Consider the following 21029-nt stretch of genomic DNA (forward strand, 5'->3'; position numbering starts at 1 on the left):
TGCAGTGCTTACCACAGCCAGGGCATCACCCTGCAGAGTTTTCACTCTGGTTTTGGCACAAGAGCCAAGAACAAGAAAGGCGTAAGCCCACAGATATGAAGCACTTGTACTTTTAAACAATATTCTGCTGAAAGAACAGCGACTGGCTTTCCTGCTTTGTTTTGCATTTTTTTTTTTTTGTCCTACGTCACTTCTGAGTTAATCAAATAGAACAAAATACTCCAGTGTTTTTTATGGGAAAGAAATAATGCCTGGAAATCAGGAGGGGTGGGATTGTGATCCTGTAACATTCACAACACGTCTTGCATTGCTGAAGGCAGATGACTGACACACACCAAGCTGCACTCTCTCTGTAGATTTAAGACCTGGAAGACCTTCCTGTCTTCAGTTTCTCTCATCCAACTTTTGTATTTTCTATCTCAAATTCCAACAATTACATTTATATCAATGAGAGAATACAGTGCTCATCTGATACCTCAGAACTCTTTTAATAGTCTTTAGCAGTGCATCTGTGAGATATGCCAAGTCTTTTGTGCCCTGATAAAAAATGTCCAAGTGGCCCTTACTATTTCCAAACCTATTAGCCTAATCATTTAGTAATGTTATCTAGAAAATGAGAAAGGAGAAGGTCTGGAGTCATGCAGTCTTTCCACAGTGTAAAGCAAGCACTTAAAATAAAGTAGGAAGTCTGTGCCCTATGAAAGGGAACAGGCTACGCACAAGATTTTGAAAAGCAAAGCAATGTCAAATCACAGATACTGTAGGACAGAACACTATGGCTTCACACCATTGGCCTGGCCATAGATACTACTGAAAAGAGAAATTAAGTAACCCAGAACCAGCCCCTGCATATCACTGGATTCTTCAGTAGCCTCCTACATAGCTCCCATGCTGTAAGACAGATCAGATACAATAGAGAGTGGAGCAGGAATCAATCTGACTGAAATTAGCTGGCAACCTGATGAGAGGCACAGCAGGCTGCCCTGAAAGCAGGAAATGATGATCCAAGGAAAAAAAAAAAAAAAGAAGAAAAAAAGGAGAAAAAAAAAAAAGGCAAAAAAAGAAAAAAAAGCAAGTTTCCCTGTTAGGTTTTTGCTGTGCACCTCACCTGCTCTGGAAGTAGTTTGCTAGCTCTGACGCTTCATGGTTCAAGCTCCTCAGGTGAACGATTAAATTTCCAGAGTTGGTGAACATGGCGCCGCATGTTTTGCACTCGTAAATCCGAGGCTTGCGGATAATGTGCCGGGAAACCCGCATGTGGTGTTTATATTCCCCGAAGGAAGTGAAAGTGGCACTACATATCTGGCACCGGAAACAGCGTTTACCTTCGTGCTTCAGGCGATGCATCTTGAGCGAGTAAGCTCGGGTGAACTTTTTCCCACAGCGGTCACACTGAAAGGGTTTAATGCCTGCGGAAGAGAGAGCGCAAACACCTTCATTCACCCTGTGCGACCACGGGCCAGGGGCAAAACCCTCCCCGGGTGCTACAGCGCAGGGACGGCAGCTGGAGGCACTCACAGCAAAGCCCTGTTTGAGGAAGAGAGTCTCCGTTAACTTTAAAAAGGCAGAAACACAATTAGAGCAGAGCTGCACTCCCTCAGTAACAAGCTCCGGGAAATCTCAGTGCTGTGACCTGTCCCGAGGCTCCTTCCCCACGGTTTGAAGGGAACACAAGCCCCCGTGGATTAAAGGTCCCCAGGCACAGCCAACAAGGACCTGATGCTGCACTCGTCTCCAGAGCCTTTGAACTCCTTTGATCTCGGCAGATTCTTGTGCCAGACTGGTTCCCAACAATGCAATTATCAGCCTACCCTTAATTGCAATGTTTTTTTTCTGGCTGCCTTTGGCCTCGGAGAAGTGTTCTGGCAAGGGGACTGTGCACACGGACGCCCCTGTAATGCAGCAGGAATGGTGATAAAAGGGGCACTAGGAGCCTTTATAGTGCGTGGGAACCTTGCTGTGCAAGGATTTTCTGCAACTTCGCATGACAGACAGCTCTCCAAGACAGTTGAGCTTCATGCCTCCCATTTTTTTTCTTGTATTAATTTAGAAATTCAGTTCCTAGCTCGTTTTTCATTTCTAACCCTAAAACATGCGAGCTCTGCAACATGTTGCAGCGGCTGAGTGTGTAATCACACAAACAGAACTATTATAACATAGAAGTCTGAGTCACCAAAACCTTGGAATTTAATAGAAGTCTGAACTCAAGAAAATGGGAAAATCAAAACATGAGGCTAAGAATCTGGAATATGGAGCTCCATTCATAATAGGGCTGTCAAGGAATAAAAAAGATTTTTTCAGAAGGTTGAATGTGCATCAGCCCTGGCTGTTAATTCCCTCAGTCTTTCACTCTGCTTTCCTTACTTTCAAAGCAGGAGGTGAACTTTTAATTGAGGGCTTTTAGACAGAGAAAGCTGTAGTTAAGGTTACACTGAAACGCCCTGTTAAGCATGTGAAAACAAGTTAATAAACTGCAATATGGTCTGGTGGAGCTCAGACTTTTCACGCTTTCCTACTGTCCAAGGGCACCTATTTCCTGGGGTAGTTTGAGGGAAACCTCTTTAGCCATTTTGCTCATGTGAAAACACTTTCAACATTTACAAGCTTTGAGAGTTCTTTTGCATGTTAATTATTCCAAACCAGCTATTCAAATCTCTCCCAACTTTACCCAGGGGTTGTCAGTTGACAGGTTGGCCAGAGACGCTTTGCTGTCAGATTTTAACAACAGGCCTGGGATCATTTTGCACCAGATATGCCCACAGAATTTGCTTTTTCAAGTATTAAACACATATCGGGTTATTTTACTTGAAAGGATTCAACGAATTGTTGACAGGGAAAAAAATTAGACCTCGTCAGTTGTGGCTGCTCTGGCCTAGAATGCTTCAGCCTCTGTGTGCAGGGAAGAGTCAGACTCACACCAGGAGATGCTACACCATGAGCCTTAGTGCCCAAGTGCAATACCCCTTCAGTGTTCCCTTTATTCCCTCAAACGTCAATGTTATCACCACATAACGCTGGCAAGTCTTGAAAACACAAATAGCAAAGACATTGGGGAGTTCATGCTTGGTTAGAAATCAAAATGAATTTGGGGACCAAGGCCCAGAGGAGGCATTCACATAAACCTTTGGCTGCTCGTGCTACCTGCAGGAGCTAAACTGATTATCAGACCAATTCAGTTGTCCTGCAATCCCTTCAAAAAGTCTGAGATCCAAAGGCATACAACCTTCTTCAGTGCAAGGACACAGACAGATACTTGCTTACGGCTGCAAGTCTTCTCCAAAACACAGCAGAGAATTACAACATGGCAGAGGAAGAATTTCAACCTACTTCAATAAAAGGGCCAAGTATACTCTACTTCATCTCAGATCTTTTTCAGGAAAATGACTTATCCTGATGAGTTCCAGGCAATCAGGATTTTTTTTCAGTCCACACAAATGCTAATCACCCACGAGCACAACTATCAGTCAGACTCCAGCGATCAAAACAAGCGTTCAACGAGACAAACCTCTACCCAGCCTATCTAAAATCAACTCTCAAGCACTTGGCAGGTGAGTGACGAAGCTGCGTTATTACAATTGCTGCAGAGTGAGCTGTGAGTCAGGGATTCTGGGGAACACGGGGGGTTCTTACCTGAGTGGATAAGCATGTGTTGTTTTAGGTTCTGAATGCGAGTGAAGCGCACCCCGCACGTGGGACACTGAAAGGGTCTGTCGGGACCGTTTGGGCTGGGCCTCTCTGTGCTGCTGGTGGAAGGAGCAATGTAGAGTTGGTAGGGATACTGAACATTCTCCAGACTACAAAGAAAAAAGGCACTGATTTACAAACAAGCCAGAGAAATGATCCAAGCAGCCTCACCTGGGAAAATCTGAACCTTTTGTGCGAGAAGGAAGAGACTGGCACGTCACATTTCTGCTGAAATCTTTATTTGTTTTGGAAATCTCTGGGTCTGTAGCAATGTGTCTGATCTGCACCTGAAGCCTTACAGTCACTGACTCTGCACATCTGAACACACCCAGGGAATAAGCTCAGAATTCTGTTTCTTTGGGCAACAGGCTTGAGCACAACTGCAAACTGAACGTTATTTTCCAGGCGTGGGCATTTTCTCCAGCACATCAATGACTTGCAATCACTAAACAGTCCCTAAGGAAGAGTTTATAGAGCTGAGCAAATGAAAAGCAAAGGAGTATTTTGCAGCTTCAGTGATATTTACAAATGAAATTAAAGCAAATTAATTTTTCATCTCAATCCAAATTCCATCAACAAATACTAATATCTACAATTGCATATTTCTAAGTTTAAAATATTAATCTAATGAAGCAATACTTGCTCCTTGTCTGAGAGCTCCATGAGCAGAGCTCCAGTGCTGTGTTTAAAAAACAGCACACAGACTGCAATAAGGAACAATTTAACTTTCAAAGTAATTTATTTAAAACTGACTAATTGCTCCTCCATAGCCTCCAGCTGCAAACTGTTTTAAGGGAACTATCGTGCTCTAATCCAAGTCCTCTGGCAAGGAACTTGCTAAAGGGCACAGTGAAATAAGAACAAATCTGCTGGTACAAACATGGGAACAACAGGGTTTGTACTTACCAGAGGTCTCCCTTCCCTGAGCACTCAGGTCTGTATTTTGGTGAAACAGCCATTTCAGCTGCTCCCAGCCTGCTGAAAGATCAGCCACCACTGGCAGCAGGGAACTGCTCTGACCCTGACTGCTCATTCCATGGCAGCACATTGCAGCTTCAGCTTTACTGAACTGTAATGGCTGAAATGTCCTGAGAGAAGATGCAGTGATGTCTCCTCACAGTCAGAGAGTTTTCCTAACTGAGGAAATCCTGCTGCTGCTCTGCTTTTCCCTCAAGAAAAGCCAGCCAGAGGGCTGGCTTCAGGGTTATGCTGGATTTGGGGATTTCTAACCCTCAAACAAATGAAACATGCACTTTGCACCAATGCAGTTTCCTAGACATCATACAAAAATCCACAGAGCAGTTCAGCACAGGAGGGCAGGAACTAGGACCATCTCTTTAAAATCAACACTTAAATCGTCTTTACCCTGGAAAAGCATGTCGCTACAACTGTGAGGACAGGAGGTATCCGAATTCTGAGTGCAGAATTCTCAGCAGCAAGAGTTCCAATTGTAAAATTTATCTGGAGATGGAGCACCAGGTGCCTCTTGATACACACACGATTAAAGAGTTTCCTCTAGGAGTTCAGTATCATTCAGTCTGTAAAAGCCATAAGGAGTTTTGATCTCACATGGCACTGGAGGGAGATTTGCACTAAAGGAGAAATTTTGTTGTCCTTGACTTTTTATACACAGTAGGGTCCCAGAGCTGTGGAAAACAGAGATCTGTGATAAAGGGAATATTTGCAAGAGCAAAGTCACTAGCTCCTGTCCTGGGCCTGGCGGAATGGAGCTCTTATGCCATTTGGGGGTCTAAAAAAAGCCAACTGGCCAAGTGAGGGTATTTTAAACACAGGTTCTGATTTTTCTAACCAAATTCCTGACCAACTCAGGCACTCCGCTTCCTTTTTTATACATGCAGCGTGCTCGAATAAGAATAACATTTGGGTTTTGTGACAACAAAGAATTTCATCTACTGACGTGTTCCTCAGGTCCTGTCTCCCTCATTCCTGCACTGGGGGACTGTGAGGAGGCACAGGCACGTTGTGCTCCTGGAGCTTTCTCAGGAGACACTCAAAGCAGGGCAGCCATCAGGAGCCTGAGCTCTGTCTTTGTTTCCAGCTCTCTCAGGCTCACTCACCCTCCACCCCTGTGCTGATGCCACCTCCTCCACTGAAGGAGAAGTGCTGTGGGCACAACTCCACAGAAGAAACTGAAAATAAAGTTTGGGTTTTTAATTCATACATCTTGTCTGATGAGGAGGGCTGATTAAAGCAGATCCAGAGGGAATCATGAGGCTCTGCTGCTATCAGTGCCTGGCTTTTCCCATGCTCACACTGCCGGCAGGGTGAAATACCTATTTGGTGACATAATTTAGCACCATGGAGAGATTATATTTGAAACACTACTAGATTTTCACTCCCCTGCTTCTTTCCCCCCCACATCTACTTCATTTTTCACGACTTGCAATTTGTGATCAATATGGCATTTAACAGTTGAGATTTGTTTGACATCTCCAAGAACTTCTGCACCAGCTACACAGAGGGAGAGGTTTCAAATGTTTTCACTGAAATATTCTACTTGCACTTTTCCTTCTTTTCACCCTGAGATTATTTACATATTTAACTATGTAGAACTAAACTCTGACAAACATGAATGCCAAAACGCCAGTGAACCTAGAAATGTTTGTTATTTGCAAGTAACAATTATTTTGGAGAAATGGAGGTTCTCATTCTATTGGATCAGAGAGACCTTTTACAACTTTTATGATTAAATAACTCATTTTTAAGTGCAGCCACAAACTGATACAGAGACCAACTGTTAAAGCAGGCAAGATTAGAAGAGTTTATAACAATCCAAATATGAAATATCAGAGAAAGAATAATCAGACTTTACTGTGGAACAGTAATTTTAATACTTAACAGATTCCTGTGGGCCTATTAGGCTGACAACAATTACATGTGACCTACTGTTTATGAAACACTGATTATGCAGGAGGCCAAATTAATGATGTTAATTATTTAAGACAGAAACTAAAGAGATAAGATATCTTAGATTTTGGAAATTTTATGGTTCTTTCCACAGTGACATGGACGTAATAGTGACAGACCTTTAGAGGGACTAGTCTTTTGCTTAGCTTTCGAAATAGAAATGTAATATACACTTATTACAACATACATTTTTCAATGTTAATTTGCATTGGGCACACACAACTGATTTTGACATTTTGAGAATTTCTAGCAATAAAGAAATGTACAACATGGAGTAAAAGGTGCATGAAACATTCAGACAGTTTGGGAGGGAAATCTTCTCCATCTGTACAATGTATTGATTGTTTTTTTCTGATTCAGCTAGAGAAACATGTATTATTTTATTCAGAATTCTTATGGCCCCCCAAATTGTGTGGTAAATATTCTTCTCTGCATGGAAGAGATCTTTTAGTGGGACTTTTCAGTGCATTTAAAGAATTTTTTATCTTTTGAATTTTCTATGCAGTTTGTGCTGAAGCTCTGCAGTTTAGTAGGAAATTTCTGAAATAATCCACTGCAGAAAATGTGTGTGCCACTTGACTTTAGAATTACAGGTTTAAAAGCCTGGATTAGTTCAAGTGCAACATGTGCTCTTACTATTAATTCAACCCTTAAGTGCTGGGTGTTATTTTTATACTCAGGTTTGTTAGCAGATAAAATCTTCCATGTCATCCAAAAAGTCTTATCTAAGCACTTATTTTCTCTTTTTAAGGGAAGTGGGACAGAATTTAGATGGAAATGACAGGAAAGATTTTATGAGCTATGAAAATTCAGCTCTTGGTTATTATCTCTATGGGGAGCTTCTCTTGACACAGTTTCTGGAACAACTTCCAAAGGTTCACACTTCTTCCTCAGACCCACTTGTCTCACAAACCCCTGCAAAAACCAGTTTGGAAAGATGTGCTTAGAGAGGGAATAGCTGAGAACTGGAAGCCAGAGCAGTTGCGTGCAGCCTGTGTGCCATGTGTGGGTACCTCACTAACACAACTTCAAATTCTCTTTGACCAAACAGACTCAGTTCAGTTTGGTTTTCTCTGCCAGCCTTTCCTTATAAGGGAATTCCTTTTAATAAATCACTCAGCTCAGCACAGCAAAAGCCTGCTAAATATTTACAGCAAGTGCCACAGAGCATCTTGGTAAGAAGCTACAGGCAGAAAGTTTGGGAGAAGAGATTTAAGGCTGCTCTGCCTCTCCTGTGGCTTGCAGTAGTAAGGTCTGGTGAAATCAGGGCTAGGTCCTTGTTTTCAGTCTGTTGCTTTAGCATGCATGTTTCACACAGAGGTTTAATTAAAATTTATTAATAAAGAGCAATGATGAAGAAACAACAAGAACAAGACTATCTTTCTTCACCAGTGCTGCCTGGAAATAGATAGGAAACAAAAAGCAACGAGTAAGCAGATTCTGACTTTCATCACCTACATTCTTCTAAAGCATCTGTCCCTCCAGGCACTGATTGTACTTTGATCAACGCAGGGAACCCGATGTAGGAACAACTAAACACTGTGGGATTAAGGCTGGGGAGGTTAATTACAGCACAGCACTTGGTGCAGAACACTTTGCACACCAGGTTGGTACATACCGATCGTCATCGTCTGCATGAGCGTTAGTGCCAGAGGTGCTTTGGAGTGTGGGCAATCCCTCTGTAACCCCCTCATCTATTGAGCCTAGGCAAAGAAAAAAAGGGCAATTTAATGCAAATAACTGTTCAAAAAGGGTTGGAGGGCAGGTAAATACACATCAAGCTTGCTTTTCCAAATCTCTGATAGACGCTGCTTCCTGGGTGATAAGGTAATAGAAGTGCCTTGGGAAAATAATTTAGAACACCCAGAAGCAACTTGCTCCAAATCAGCTTCTCTCTGCACAGATTACCCAGTAAATTGACAACTCAATAAAGGGCACATATTTGGTACACCTAGAAAATGGAAATGTTAAATGCAGCCAGTTTTCAAAACACATCCAGGACTAGCACTGTAAAGCAGAAATGTTACATTCACCTGAAGGGACTATTTTGACAATTTTTCAAGACTTCCTGAGCAACAAGGAGCTCAAACCTGTACACTAAAAAGGCTTTTGTGTTCCAAATCTTCCATTAATACATTAATTGATAATGTCTTCATTTATTGATAAGCAGCTGAGACAGAAGAACCCTGTGGGAAATCAGAAATGCAACACAAAAGAGACCAAGCACCTGTTTGTTAGAGAAATGTACAAACAAAACCACTCCAGAGCTCTGCTCAGTTCACCAACCCTGGGGCAAATGCAGCTCAAGGGGCTTGGGGAACAGAATCCAATGGAAATGCAGCACTAAAACAAAGCCCTGATGGGGCTGTTGCTCATCTGGGCCTCTCTCATCAACACTGGATCTCTGGATCTCCCCACTGAATCCATGCGCACAGATGGGGAGGAGATTTCTCTCCCTGCACCTCTACCTCGAGGACAAGCAAAGTGCAGGACAGTGCTAAGAGCTGCTCTTGCTGCTGGGCTAAAATAATTCTGCTTAATAACAGAGGGGGACATGAGCAGTCTGAATTTGGGGACCCTAAAGCTCACCAGGAATATCAAGCAGAATTAGGTGTACACTGGCGAGTGTCAGAGAAAATGGAAAACCAAAGAGATGTGAAAGGTGAGGCAGAAAAAGTGCATATTCTGTCAAAAAGAATGTGAGATCTTTCCTGAAGTGAGGCATTCTTGTCTTAATTTCATGCCATGTTGTGGGGCCAGCGGGAAGAGGAAAACTGAATCTCTGGCAGCTTCCAAATTAGTAAAATCAAAATTTTTGATTTTGTTAAGTAGTGACAAACTATACTTTGGAAATTTATCAACTAGGGAATCTACAGTGTTACAGAAGTTGATCCCATTTTGATTTATCCTTCTTTCTCCTGAAATACTTAAATGACAGTCTACTGAAAAATAAGCCCAACTGCTCTTAGGTTTAATTTCAGGCCTTCACCTCTCAACTGCCAAAAGTGCCAAGGAGTTATGAGAGTATCTTCTCAGACACAGTGGGTTTGTAACCATAATGACTGATTTATCAGGTTCCTGCTCCACATCTCCTTCCCTATTATAAAGTGTTTCCAAATATAATAAATTGCAAATGAACAATTCTTCAATTTCCCAAAGAGTGAATAAGAGCTTTTTGCAGTATCAGGGAGAGAGGCAAGAATGCTTTTGTAAATGCACTATAAAAGATAAATATATGCAATTATGTGAGGAAAATATGTTCAGGGAAGAAAAAAGCTGTACTTGAACATATCTTGCTGCCTCCATTTACTATTCTTACATTACTGCATAAAGTAATGCGTTTTTGGGAGGTAAAAAGTGCTTTCTAGCTACAAAGTGTGCTGTATCATAACTGTGCTAAAAAGCAAGAACACTGTTTCCCTTTATAGCAAAACATGAATAAAAACCATTCTGAGGATGGTTATTATGCCAAGACCACTCAATATTAATTCAAACATATTCAAAGACAAAGAGCAGATTTGTACTTTAAAGATTTTGCCCTGGCACGTTTCTCTTCTCTCTGCAGCTGTTTTAAGGCAGAACATGCTGTACTAACAGCAATGACAGATATTTAAGTTTAAAAATTATCATCACTAAAGCCTGAGATTCTCTGCCCCATGCACACAAAACTACTCATCTGTGACCAAGAGTTTACACCCAGTTTGTTCTTTAAGCTGCCTTGGTGTGATATTTATTTATATATTTATGATACCTATCACTTGATATGCTATTTTTAACTTTCCCTAATCATTATTGCTCCTTGTTCTGTTTTGTCTGTGATGATATACTTACTTTGATGAAATAATTTGCATCACATGGCCCTGGCAAAGTCTTTCAGTTCGGACTGCAATGAGTTAAAAACTGAACCAAACAAACCCTGTTTTTGAACAAGGACCACTTTTCCTCCTGGCTCCCCAGCAAACAAATACTTTCTTTTAGTTTTTAATTTCTGCACTATTTTGGCAAACTGCATTTAAAGATTTGGAGTTAAACTGTAAGACATCAAGTCTGTTCCTCAGCAAAGGTAAACATCCTTGTTTCCAAGAAAGAAAACATTTTCCTTTGGAAAAAGCATTACAATCTAAAATACCAACACGTGAGCTAGACAAACTGGAGAACAATCCTACAGTAAAGGATGGCATAACTGGGAAATATTTTCATTTCTTTTTAGTGAGTATTACCTGAACAGTTTGGTATTGAATGTGTATTGCTGTTCTGGAGGGTCAGCCTGATCTCACCTTCTCCAGAGAAGTCACAGTGTTGCCCTGACCAAATCAAACAAATAATGCAGACCACAAGGCTCCAACTTTTTACTTTGCTGGAGTTCATTTCCTTACTGGGGCAGCCTTTCACACTCACATTATCTGAATGAAGCAGAGCAGTCCATTTGCCACTCTTACAGTCTTCAAACGAAACAGGTGATATTAAAAATCTTTCAGTGAACAAACTCTGAGCACAGGTCAAGCCACTTGAGAGTAAAATAGCTGACTTGGGCAAATTCTTGATAATTAAACTGGAAATCTTGCAAAAGCTCTATCTTCTGATTTACTAAAAGCCATTCAATGCGTTCTGCACAGAGGAAAAAAGGGATTGTTCCAGTAACCTTTAAGTATTAGCTCTTAATAAAGAACAGCCTGCTATAAGAACCCAAAACTGGTTTCAAATTGTCTTTCATGGAAAAAAGATTTCTCTCAGCAACCAGCAGCATTTGAAGAAGCAACTTGAGAATCAAATCCCACAGAAATGGCAAGATTCTCAATATTTTGACTGTGTGGTTTTATTTTTGTCTGGGGCATTAAGATGACAGCGTTTCACCACTTATTTTGCAAATCCTCTTACAAAGGCTCTCTGTCATGATTATACGAGATTTGATGTCTGATGCAAAGTACTATTCTAACCCTTTGTGGCTACAGGCACAAGCTTTTCAAATCCGATGCTGCAGCTCAGCTGAGCTCATGCCTTTTGGCACTAATGAAAGCAGAATTAAGTTTCCCCCGTCAGGCAACTAGAGGTAAAAAAGTAGTTATCAACCTTTGCTGAATAAAGAGGGCTACCACAGGCTCACCGTTCCCAGCTGCCTTCTGCAAAGTTTTTTAAAGAACTCCAAGTTTATGTGTGACATTTCAAAAATCGGGCGGGGGGGGGGGGGGGAGAGGGAGTTTCACAAAAGTAAAGCAAGAAAACCCACGGGGCAGATTTCCTCCAACAGAATCCCCAGTGCTCCCGCTGCAGCTGGGATGTGTCACTGCAGAAATGGCCATACCTATAGATGAAGACTGAGGGCTGATGAGGAGATCCTCCTGCACTTGCTCGCTCCCTGGGACCGTCTGCTGGTCGCTCAGGGAGCTCTGGGACGCGCTCACAGGCTGCGACACCTCCTCGTGAACCTCCTCGTCACTGAGCCTCTCCACCTTGACACGCACGTCCTCCTCGATCACCAGGGGAGAACTGCCTTTGGTGCTCTCACAAGTCACATAATCCCCCATCCTCCTGCCGGACTCGGAGGGCCCAGGCATTTCCAAAGTCCTGGAGTTCTCCGCCTGCTTCACCTTGTCTGACTGAAGTCTTCGATCAATTCCAAAAGGAAAAGTCCAGGGAAAAGCTAAGGATGAGTCCACGGGCTGATTTCTGGACTCTGGGTAGGAGGTTGAAGGGTTGAGCACTTGGGGGGAGCTGGTTTGTGTGTTACACTTGAGGGGGCTCTCAGGAGACATGACGATGTAGCTTTTGCGCTTCCTGCGAGACTCCCGGCACACGGGAATGGTTCTTTCCACCACGCTGCACTCGGACGAGACGGGGGACAGGCTGCCGTCCCGGGAGGTGAAATTGCAGTTTGCACTGTTCTCCTGCCCTGCATCCAGCACCTTCTCCTGCTGGCTGTTGGGTGTATTCCACAGGATGCTGGACTTCATGAACTCCGAGCAGGTGCTGGCCACGCTGAACATCTGCATGTAGCTGGCGGCGGCCAGGACGTCGATGATGTTCTCGGTGTTGATGGACAGCGTGGCCGTGTAGGCGTACTCCAGCAGGGGGATGAAGCCCGTCACCGTCACGTGGTGCAGGTCTAACACGCTCTTGCTCTCGTCCTCGGCTTGCCCAACGAGTTTGGAGCGGAAGAAGTCGCTGCAGGCAGCCAGAACCACCTTGTGTGCCCTGAAGATCTTGTCCTGGACGCGGATGGTGATGTCGCAGAAGTGGCCGTCGTTGCGGAGCATGTTCAGCTTCCCCAGCATCTCCTGACTGTGAGCAGGGGAGTTATGAGTGAATGTTTTAACACCCATTTTTAGACGGTTCTCTTAGCGTTCTTCCCACATATGACAGAGCAAAGGTATCCTGAAATAAAGAGGAAAACTGTCATTTTCAGCTCTGAAAGCAAAAGTCAAGTGGATTCGTGATTGTAAGATTCTGTATGAAGAAATCCATCTGAATCCTCTGAGGCCAGGTTCCTCTAAGATCCAGACTGTGCGAGGGACTAACTCTACACAAACACAATGATTTCTAATTTTCATAATCACAGATTAAATTATTTGCAATCTATCCCTACCATCTTCCATACATCTATGTATCTGTATCTCCCTATACCTACAGGGGTTTCTCTCCCTCTCTCTCTCCACATTCCTGCTATGCCCACTCAAAACCAAATTCCCAACAGAGTTCAAAAAAAAGTTTGTAATACTAAAAGTAAAGCATTTTAAAAACTGCTATCTGTGTAGAAACCTGTATTTTTATTTTCTAGGCCCAGAAAACCATTGTTCACAGTTCTTGAACCTGACAGATTATTGAAAGTTTCTTTTAAACAGAAAAGTCGGGTTGAGTCAATAACAAAGGCGCAGGAGTAAGCAAATCTTCCAGGGAAGGTATTTAATACCAAAAAAGCTGTAGAGAAACTACAGCATGAATTTTTAGAGGCTAGAGTTCAATCTAGTAAACATAAAACAACAGTTGCCAATAGGTCTGATTTCCTGCTGTAGTGCAGGTATTGATTACCTAAAGCTGCTTTTAATAGCATTAAACTAGGGTGAGAAGTTATTGAAAATTCCTTCACAAACACAATGCAATACAAACCTCAAAGGAAAGTTTATGTTTAAATCAAATACACATAAACTGATTTTATGTATGTGATAAATAAAACAAGGAGGGCAACTTCTTTCTTCTGAAAAACACAATCCTGCCTTCTTGGGGACCACTTCTCTCCATGTGGGAACAAGTGCATGTGTTCTGTGCAAGGTCCTGGTGAGAATGGGGTGTTTGACCCCTGGATTTCTCCCAAAATTTCAGAAGCGTTTTACTGCAAAGGGAACATAAACCACGGTGTTTCACCTGCTTAAGCCCCTTCCAAGCCTTCAAGGAAGTTTTTCGCGTTGTACATGCCTCATACAATTAACACGAAATACAATTATCTCACCGCTTAAACATCAACGACATCATTGTGTCTGATTCATTCCTGGAGTCAGCCGGCTTCTGCACATCATCCTTCTTTCCCTTCCACATAAAAAAAACCACATCCCCTGCTTGCAAACGGCTCACGTGGAGCTTCACAGAGCAAGGGCAAGTGTGGAACAACTTCCCCCAAATGTGCCACATTGAAACAGCAGCTGCCACAGCCCACCTGGTTCTACAGACATTTACACTTGGCTGCTGCTTGTTCCTGGGTCTTCACTTTTGATACTCAAACCCTTGCAGGCAGAGGAACACGAACTGTTCAGGAGAACAGATTAACCAACACCTGATAATATATATAAAGTCTGGTGGAAACTGTAAGGGCCGTTTGGGTTTAAAATGAAATTTCACACTGGTGCAGAGGAAGAAGTTAAGCACAAGCAAAACATTCCCTTCACCGAAAGAAAACGGATCGACCTCAAGAGGCATCTGAACATCCAGACCGTTTGTTCTCCAGCATGAATCAAATGAAAAGCATATTTCATTGATCTCAGACCAACACACTACAGCAAAATCTTGTAACAGCACATTCAAAACTGGCCTTTGGATCCCGTTCCTTCTGAAATCCCGGTGGCTGCAGCTGTTCCTGGCACATCACAAGTCCACAAGTACTTCTGTTCAGCAGCTCATACAAGAACAATGCATTCACAAGCCCCAGCCACGGAATAATTTGGTATTTAGAAATAGCACCAATCCATCGTTACAAACAAGGAGAAAAATCTCAGAGCAATCCTCCCAGCTCCTACAGGCCCAAAAGACAAGCCCATTTTCCTCTCTGTTCTTCTGAACAAGGAATGCTCAGCCCTCCGGGCCCGAAGTGAGAGCTCCATTCTGCTGCCCTGTTCCAAACCATTCCTTGTCCTGCTCCCCCCTTCCCGCCACCTCTCCCCTCTTCTGGCTTCCTTTCCCCTTCTCCTTTCATCTTTTGCTTCCTTGACCTTGATCTGGTTACAGAATTTAAAATAAAATAGCGGAAGTCAGCGATGTGCAATAAATTGATTTAAATTTATTGCAGCAGCAGTGTTCCTGCCACGACTGTGGGATATTGCTCCGTTAAATCACTTCTGGAAAATGACTTTCCCCCTCATTGCACTGACACCTCCATTCAAACAAGTGGCTCCCACCCAGGCCTCAGTGTGAACAAGGAGCGTGCACACACATGGTATTTTCAGGAAAACCCAAAGGGTCAGGCTGAGGAGGGGGAACAATATCAGTTCCTTCCAGTCAATAACGTAGTAAAAACATCAGATATTTTTAGAAGGTAATTTAAACAGTATGGAAGTATTTTCCACATGAAAAGATGAGTGTGCTAAAGCGCAGCCGGGTTACACAATGGTCCAACCCTCTTTCTAATCTTTCAGTGGCACAAGGCACTTGTACAGCTGCACTCAATTCAGTGACCTGAGAGGGTGAAGGGCTGCAACATTCCAGCTTCTGCCCAAGTCCATCATCCCCGTATTATCACCATTTCAAAAGAACACTTTGTCAGGTCTTATTTCCCGTGCTGAGGCAGCCTCTGACAGCAGCTCCTGGACCAGGAGGTGCAGGATGCCACATCCAAGAACTAAATATACCCACGCCCTGGGGAATGCTGGGGTGGGGACACCTAAACTAAGTGGTAAGTGGGCTAGAGCTGGGAAAGTTGTTAATTTTGGAGCCACAAACCATTGGGGATTCTCTAGGCAGGGAGCAGGGATGGTATCGCAGAGTGGGGCTCCTCCTCTCATTCCCCAGGCACACACGCCCTGGCCCACAACACATTTCAGACCTCTAGAGAAACGCAGCAAAATTCAAAAGACGCTTTCACAAGTTTTAAAAATAATCACGGCGAGACACTTCAGTCCATATTTAATGGGCTGTATTTAACTTTGCCACAGACATTTACAGTTGGAGAGAATGGTTTTTCCAGCATGCATCCCTGAACAAGGTGAGAATTCAAATGTGAGCCCTTCAGGGCTTACACAGCAAGGACAGTTTTGTCCACGATTAGCCAAAAGCAGCCTGAAGGGAAGTGCTACTGTACCAAAGGCTTTGTACAATTAATTTGAAAATTAGTTGGGTTTTTTTTTTACTCCTAGGAGCATAAACGAAGGCTTTATGTAGTTTGGAGTAACTCAGCTCATTCCCATTTCAAGGCTACCGAAATGCAAGTTTTAGCAACCAGGGCACATGAACTGTTTTGGGATTAAGCAGGTGTCAAGTTTCTGAGTTTAGAAAAAGCAAAGGTGAAACTGAACACTCGAAGTGCAATGTTGTAATGTACTGAAACTGTGAATGGAGAAGAAACTATATTGGAATTGAAAAATATTGTTTATGTGACCTATCTACTTCCATGTACACAAAATTTAGCTCCTTATTCACCTGCTGCCTAACGTTAGGGCTCAAATCATTGGGTTTGAGACATGGTACCTATAATAATATTTTAGAACAGTCAGTGGATCAAACTCAGGGAGCTGTTTGCATTCAGTTTCTCACTTAGTCACATCATTTCAAAACCAAAGTCATTTTTAGCACCACAGAACCACAACCCTACCTTTAACCTCTGTATCCTGACCTGTGGCAATTTACAGCATGAAAACAACTTTTTCTGAATGCTGAAACCAACAGACTTTATACCACTTTGTAGCCACGTAAGTCCTCAAAACGATTAGGAAATTCCCACCTGATGCTCCCCAAGCCCTCAGACACATCCATCCAACTGCGTAAATCAGATCATTGGTTGTTTTTCATATTATCATTTATTTTCAATGCGGATCCCTCCTTGGGTACTGGTTAGAGCAGCATTCCATCAAGAGCAGCAATCAAGGCACAGACAAATCTTCCACAGGGATAAACATGTGACCCGGAGCATTTTATCTCTGCAATCTCGCTGCAGTACACAGGTACCAGCACCCCCAACGCCCTCAAATTAACTGGTTAGTATCATTAAGTATAATTAAGTTGATAACTGAATCACAACAACTGCTTCAATCAGAACAAACTTCAAGTCTGCTATTTCTATCCAAACACAACATCTGTTTCCCAAACAGTAGCTGGACTAATAAAAGGTCCTATCTCCACTCTGAATCTTGGTTTCCTTCACAAAGCTGCTGGCCAGAGCTACCACACCATTCTAGTTTCACACCAATCAACAGCACTTTCTAAACTTTATTTAAAATCATGTTTTAGCTCAGGTTAGCAAACCTGGTTTGACCTCAGCCCAGCGCTGCCAAGCCTGACAGTGTTCATGTCAAAGAGACAAACAGGAGTTTCTGTGCTCCAAGTGACATCATGTGGAGCAGTCACTTTGGAGCTCTGGAATCCCTGGAATGCAAACCTGGAACCTTTGGCTGCAGTGGGTGAGTGGAACAGGGATTGACCCATTCTGGGAAGCTAGGCAGGAGAACTTCCATTTCCTCCAGGACAGCAGAGTCCAAACCCTGAGTGCACAAAGCAGCCAGTGTTAAGGAGCTACCGTGTAAACACAGTTATGTTAAACCTGAAAGGGATGCCAGGCTCCAGCCTGTACTGGGAGTGAGGTGATGCCACAGCCTGCAAACAGCTGGGAGCGCTCAGTGCTCAGTCCTTCGAACCAGACGGACTCTGCAAACCATTTCACCAAAATATCCCAGGACACTGATACTGCCCTGTGTCCCTTCCCTCCCAGCTTCTCAGAAGAGGACAATTGTCCCAGAAGAGGACAATTTTCAAGCACTTTCTGTTTTAAAGAGTCTGGAGGTGTTTTGTTCCCGGGCAGGGCTGCAGCTGCACACTGAGCAGTCCCCTGGGAGGATCTCTGTCTGCCCAGCCAAGAGTGGCTGATGACAGGTAAGTAATTCCAGAGAACTCCACTTGGGAGCTGCAATGGAAGAGCAATTTCACCTAACAAACTGAAAGCTGAAATACAACAACCCACCTCTTTATTGTTAGCAGTTAATAGTCCCCTTCACAGCAGAAGGCACATAAAGAGTGTTGTGCTTTCCCAATGTCCTCCAAACACACTGCACTTGACAAGACCATATATTGTGTAAAGATTGGGGTTTGGCACACCACTGCTGACAAGTTCATGTGCCAGAGCTTTTGAGGCCACTGACTTCATGACCATTAGTGTCACTCACAGCGAGCATTTGTTGGGTGCTCTGTACTCACCCCCAGCCTGTTCCTTTGTTCCACGCTTAGTTTTTAAATTATTTTTTTTTTTTTACAAAAGCACTTTCCAAAGATTCTACTGTGGCAAATTGCTTCATAAGCAGCCACCTCTTCCTCTAAAAAACTCCCGGCAAAGAGACATCCCAAATTCTAGAATTTACATCTTAAATTTTAGGTATAGCCCACCAGAAGCTGCTGCTGAAGGGTGGCAGGCAGTGCTCCAGAACCAGACTTCAGCTCCATGGAACTAAAACACTACCAGGGAGCAGCCATGGTTCAAGCTGATCCAGGTCAATGTCAATAACCTACATAATTATCAGAGGCTCTGAATGTTTATCACACCCAGAAACTGCATCCTGACAATAAGCTACTCTCATCCCCCAATTTTAAATGAATTTGTGAACACTGAGATAAGTTTCTCCTGAGTGCTGTAAGAGCTGAGGTTTACAAAGTCAAGGCACCAAGGCTAAAACTCCTCGCAAAAAAATTGCTGAAAAGATTTGCATATCTGGAAATCCTGAGCTGTGACAAGGCCCACCACCATTTTTGGTAGCAACCAAAGTAAAACCTCCCGCTTCAGGGCAGGGAAGAGATAAGGGCAAAAGCACCCAGTATTTCTTTACTGTAAGTCCTCCAACAGACCAGGAACAGTGTTTATCTGCAAAGGACAAGGTGAGAAGCATCCAACATCTCCTCTTCCAAAATAATTACTGAGGAAAAAGGCAGGCCCAGAGTGCCCATGAAATACACGTTAGATCTCTTCAGTTTCCCCCCAATTAAACCCTGTAATAAGAGAAAACAAAAGCTTTGAGTGCAGCATGCCACCAGAAGAAAGCAGATGTGTGGGGCCATGGCAAAGCCCCAGCTCACAGTCCCAGCTGTGACTCACACTGTCACTGCCATCCAAAACATTCCTCTTCCACGGGGATGGGAAACAACTCACACAGATCAGGGGAAAATGCATTTGCATGATGCAAATCTAGGAGGTGCATTTTAATTCTCAGGGCTGGTGAAGGCATTGAGACAAGTAGTGGGGTGCCAAAGCCATCAATTTGCTCGACAGAATGGTTTTATTGTAAGTGGAGATGGGATGTCAGCTGCAACAGAACACTTCTGAAAGGATAAAATTAGAAAACATTTACATACACATTTTAAGGGAACAGGACCAACAGACTTTCCCCAAGCAGAAGAGCAGAGATTATCTCAGACTGGTTTGCATGAGGGGAACTTCAGCTGAGTGTTGAACCCAGAGCTGACACCCCTGCTCTTGGAGTGCCAAGGCTCCCAGCCACTTATCACCCCTGCAATTTATCACTCAAAACCAGCCCCTGCTTTTGGCAGCAATGCCTTAACCACTGGTAGCATTTTTAAAAAAGTTTAATTAACTTCTCAATGCATATTCCCATACAAGAAATAGTAAAAAAAATTGTCCTGTTTTGGCATTCTGTTTTAATTCTTACCAGCAGCAATGTGTGAGATATGGTCAGACACTGCAGCATCCTTGCAATCCACTTCTACACCTTCCCGGTACTTGATTTCACTTCCCTTGCCAAAAGATGGACAAGCAACACCTCAGCATGTACTTCCTGTTCCTCTGTGGTTTTGCAGAATTTTAGTATTTTTACACCACAGATATTAAGCACAACAGCTGCTGTTAAAGCAATACGGACCAAGAACAAATCAGAAATATTTGCTTAATTCCAAATATCTCAGTTGTCTTCATTCAAAACTATAGAACTCCAAGAAAAGGTTTACAGTTTCCAAACTCAGATGATCAAAGTCTTCCTCATGTCACAAGACTGCCTGAGCACACAAAAATAAATAAAAAACCCCCAAAACATCCACTGTGATGAAGAAGAGGTATATATGTGTCTTCTACTTTTATTTTAGAATATTCAAACCAACACAAAACATATCAGAGCTGTTGCTCCTGTACTGTGAGGTCACAGCAAAGAAAAAGCTGAAAGCCATTAGTTAAACCATCACTGTTTTTCAGGAGTTGCTGTTTCTACATTTAAGGTGAAGCACAATATGTCTTAGGGATTTTTGTTTGTTTTCCTGACCAGTCATTTGCATGGGAATGAAGAAGCTGGATGTGAAAACTCGGCAGCTGTGCTCTGGCAGAGTAAAAGGAGATATTAAAGGAGCCTGTGAGGGCTGACAGGACAAGAACAGCCTGCAGAGGAGAGCCCAGCACACGGCACAGGATGGAAATGTCCAAACCAAGCCAAAGCTGTCCACCACAGGGACTCCACAAACCTTCAGAAACCTCCCAGGGACAGAACAGAACAAGGCACAGAATTTACCTGTGTGGGCTGATGCATCTCCCAGAGTGTTTTTGCAGAGTGTGTCTGTTTGAAAGCCCCAGGCATGTCCTGCAACTCAGAGTGGAGCTCTCCCATCTGGCAGAAGGAAGCACTCGTCTGCCTGACTGTAACAATTACACATTCCAAGGCCACATTCATTAACTCCACCAGCAGCCACATGCTTGCAGCAGACTCTCCTGCAGCTCTGGCTTGTCATTTCCTCATGAAAGTGACACTTCTAGATTCATTCTTGTCCCTTATCAACCATCATATATGGCCTACAGGAAGGGGCCTGCAAGACTCTCCTGTCTGATCTCAGACTGGCACGAGAGTTTAATTCCACTTCAGTCCTCTCTTTTTAATTTTTACGGCAGGATTTGCACATCAGTTATGTCTCAGGCAAAGGAGAGTTGTGGTCTGTGCAGCTGATGGACTCACAGCTGCCATGGAGCAGGTCTAGAGTGGAAAACCAACCCACAGATAAATGGGGACGTTATTAACTGC

At 43.2% G+C, this 21029-nt stretch overlaps 1 protein-coding gene across 8 annotated transcripts in view; it reads right to left on the reverse strand.

Annotated features, from left to right (window-relative positions):
• Positions 1 to 21029, reverse strand: part of ZBTB44 (zinc finger and BTB domain containing 44) — a 69380-nt gene that overhangs the window by 38899 nt on the left and 9452 nt on the right. For 4 of the 8 annotated variants that reach the window (XR_010723728.1, XM_066203325.1, XM_066203324.1 and 1 more), the window contains exons 2-5: positions 11915 to 12984; positions 8231 to 8315; positions 3631 to 3794; positions 1109 to 1409 (exon numbers count right to left, since the gene is read on the reverse strand). Coding sequence is in view for 6 of the 8 variants with exons in the window: in XM_066203325.1 (XP_066059422.1) it covers positions 1109 to 1409; positions 3631 to 3794; positions 8231 to 8315; positions 11915 to 12932 (1568 nt within the window). In the remaining 2 variants the exon portion in view is untranslated. The remainder of the gene's footprint in view (positions 1 to 1108; positions 1410 to 3630; positions 3795 to 8230; positions 8316 to 11914; positions 12985 to 21029) is intronic. The other 4 variants (XR_010723729.1, XM_066203326.1, XM_066203327.1 and 1 more) reach the window with 2 other exon arrangements.

This window comes from Chamaea fasciata, unplaced genomic scaffold (genome assembly GCF_029207755.1).
Source record: "Chamaea fasciata isolate MVZ Bird 193981 ecotype frontalis unplaced genomic scaffold, bChaFas1.0.hap1 SCAF_24, whole genome shotgun sequence".
In the NCBI taxonomy this organism is placed as follows: Eukaryota; Metazoa; Chordata; class Aves; order Passeriformes; family Sylviidae; genus Chamaea; species Chamaea fasciata.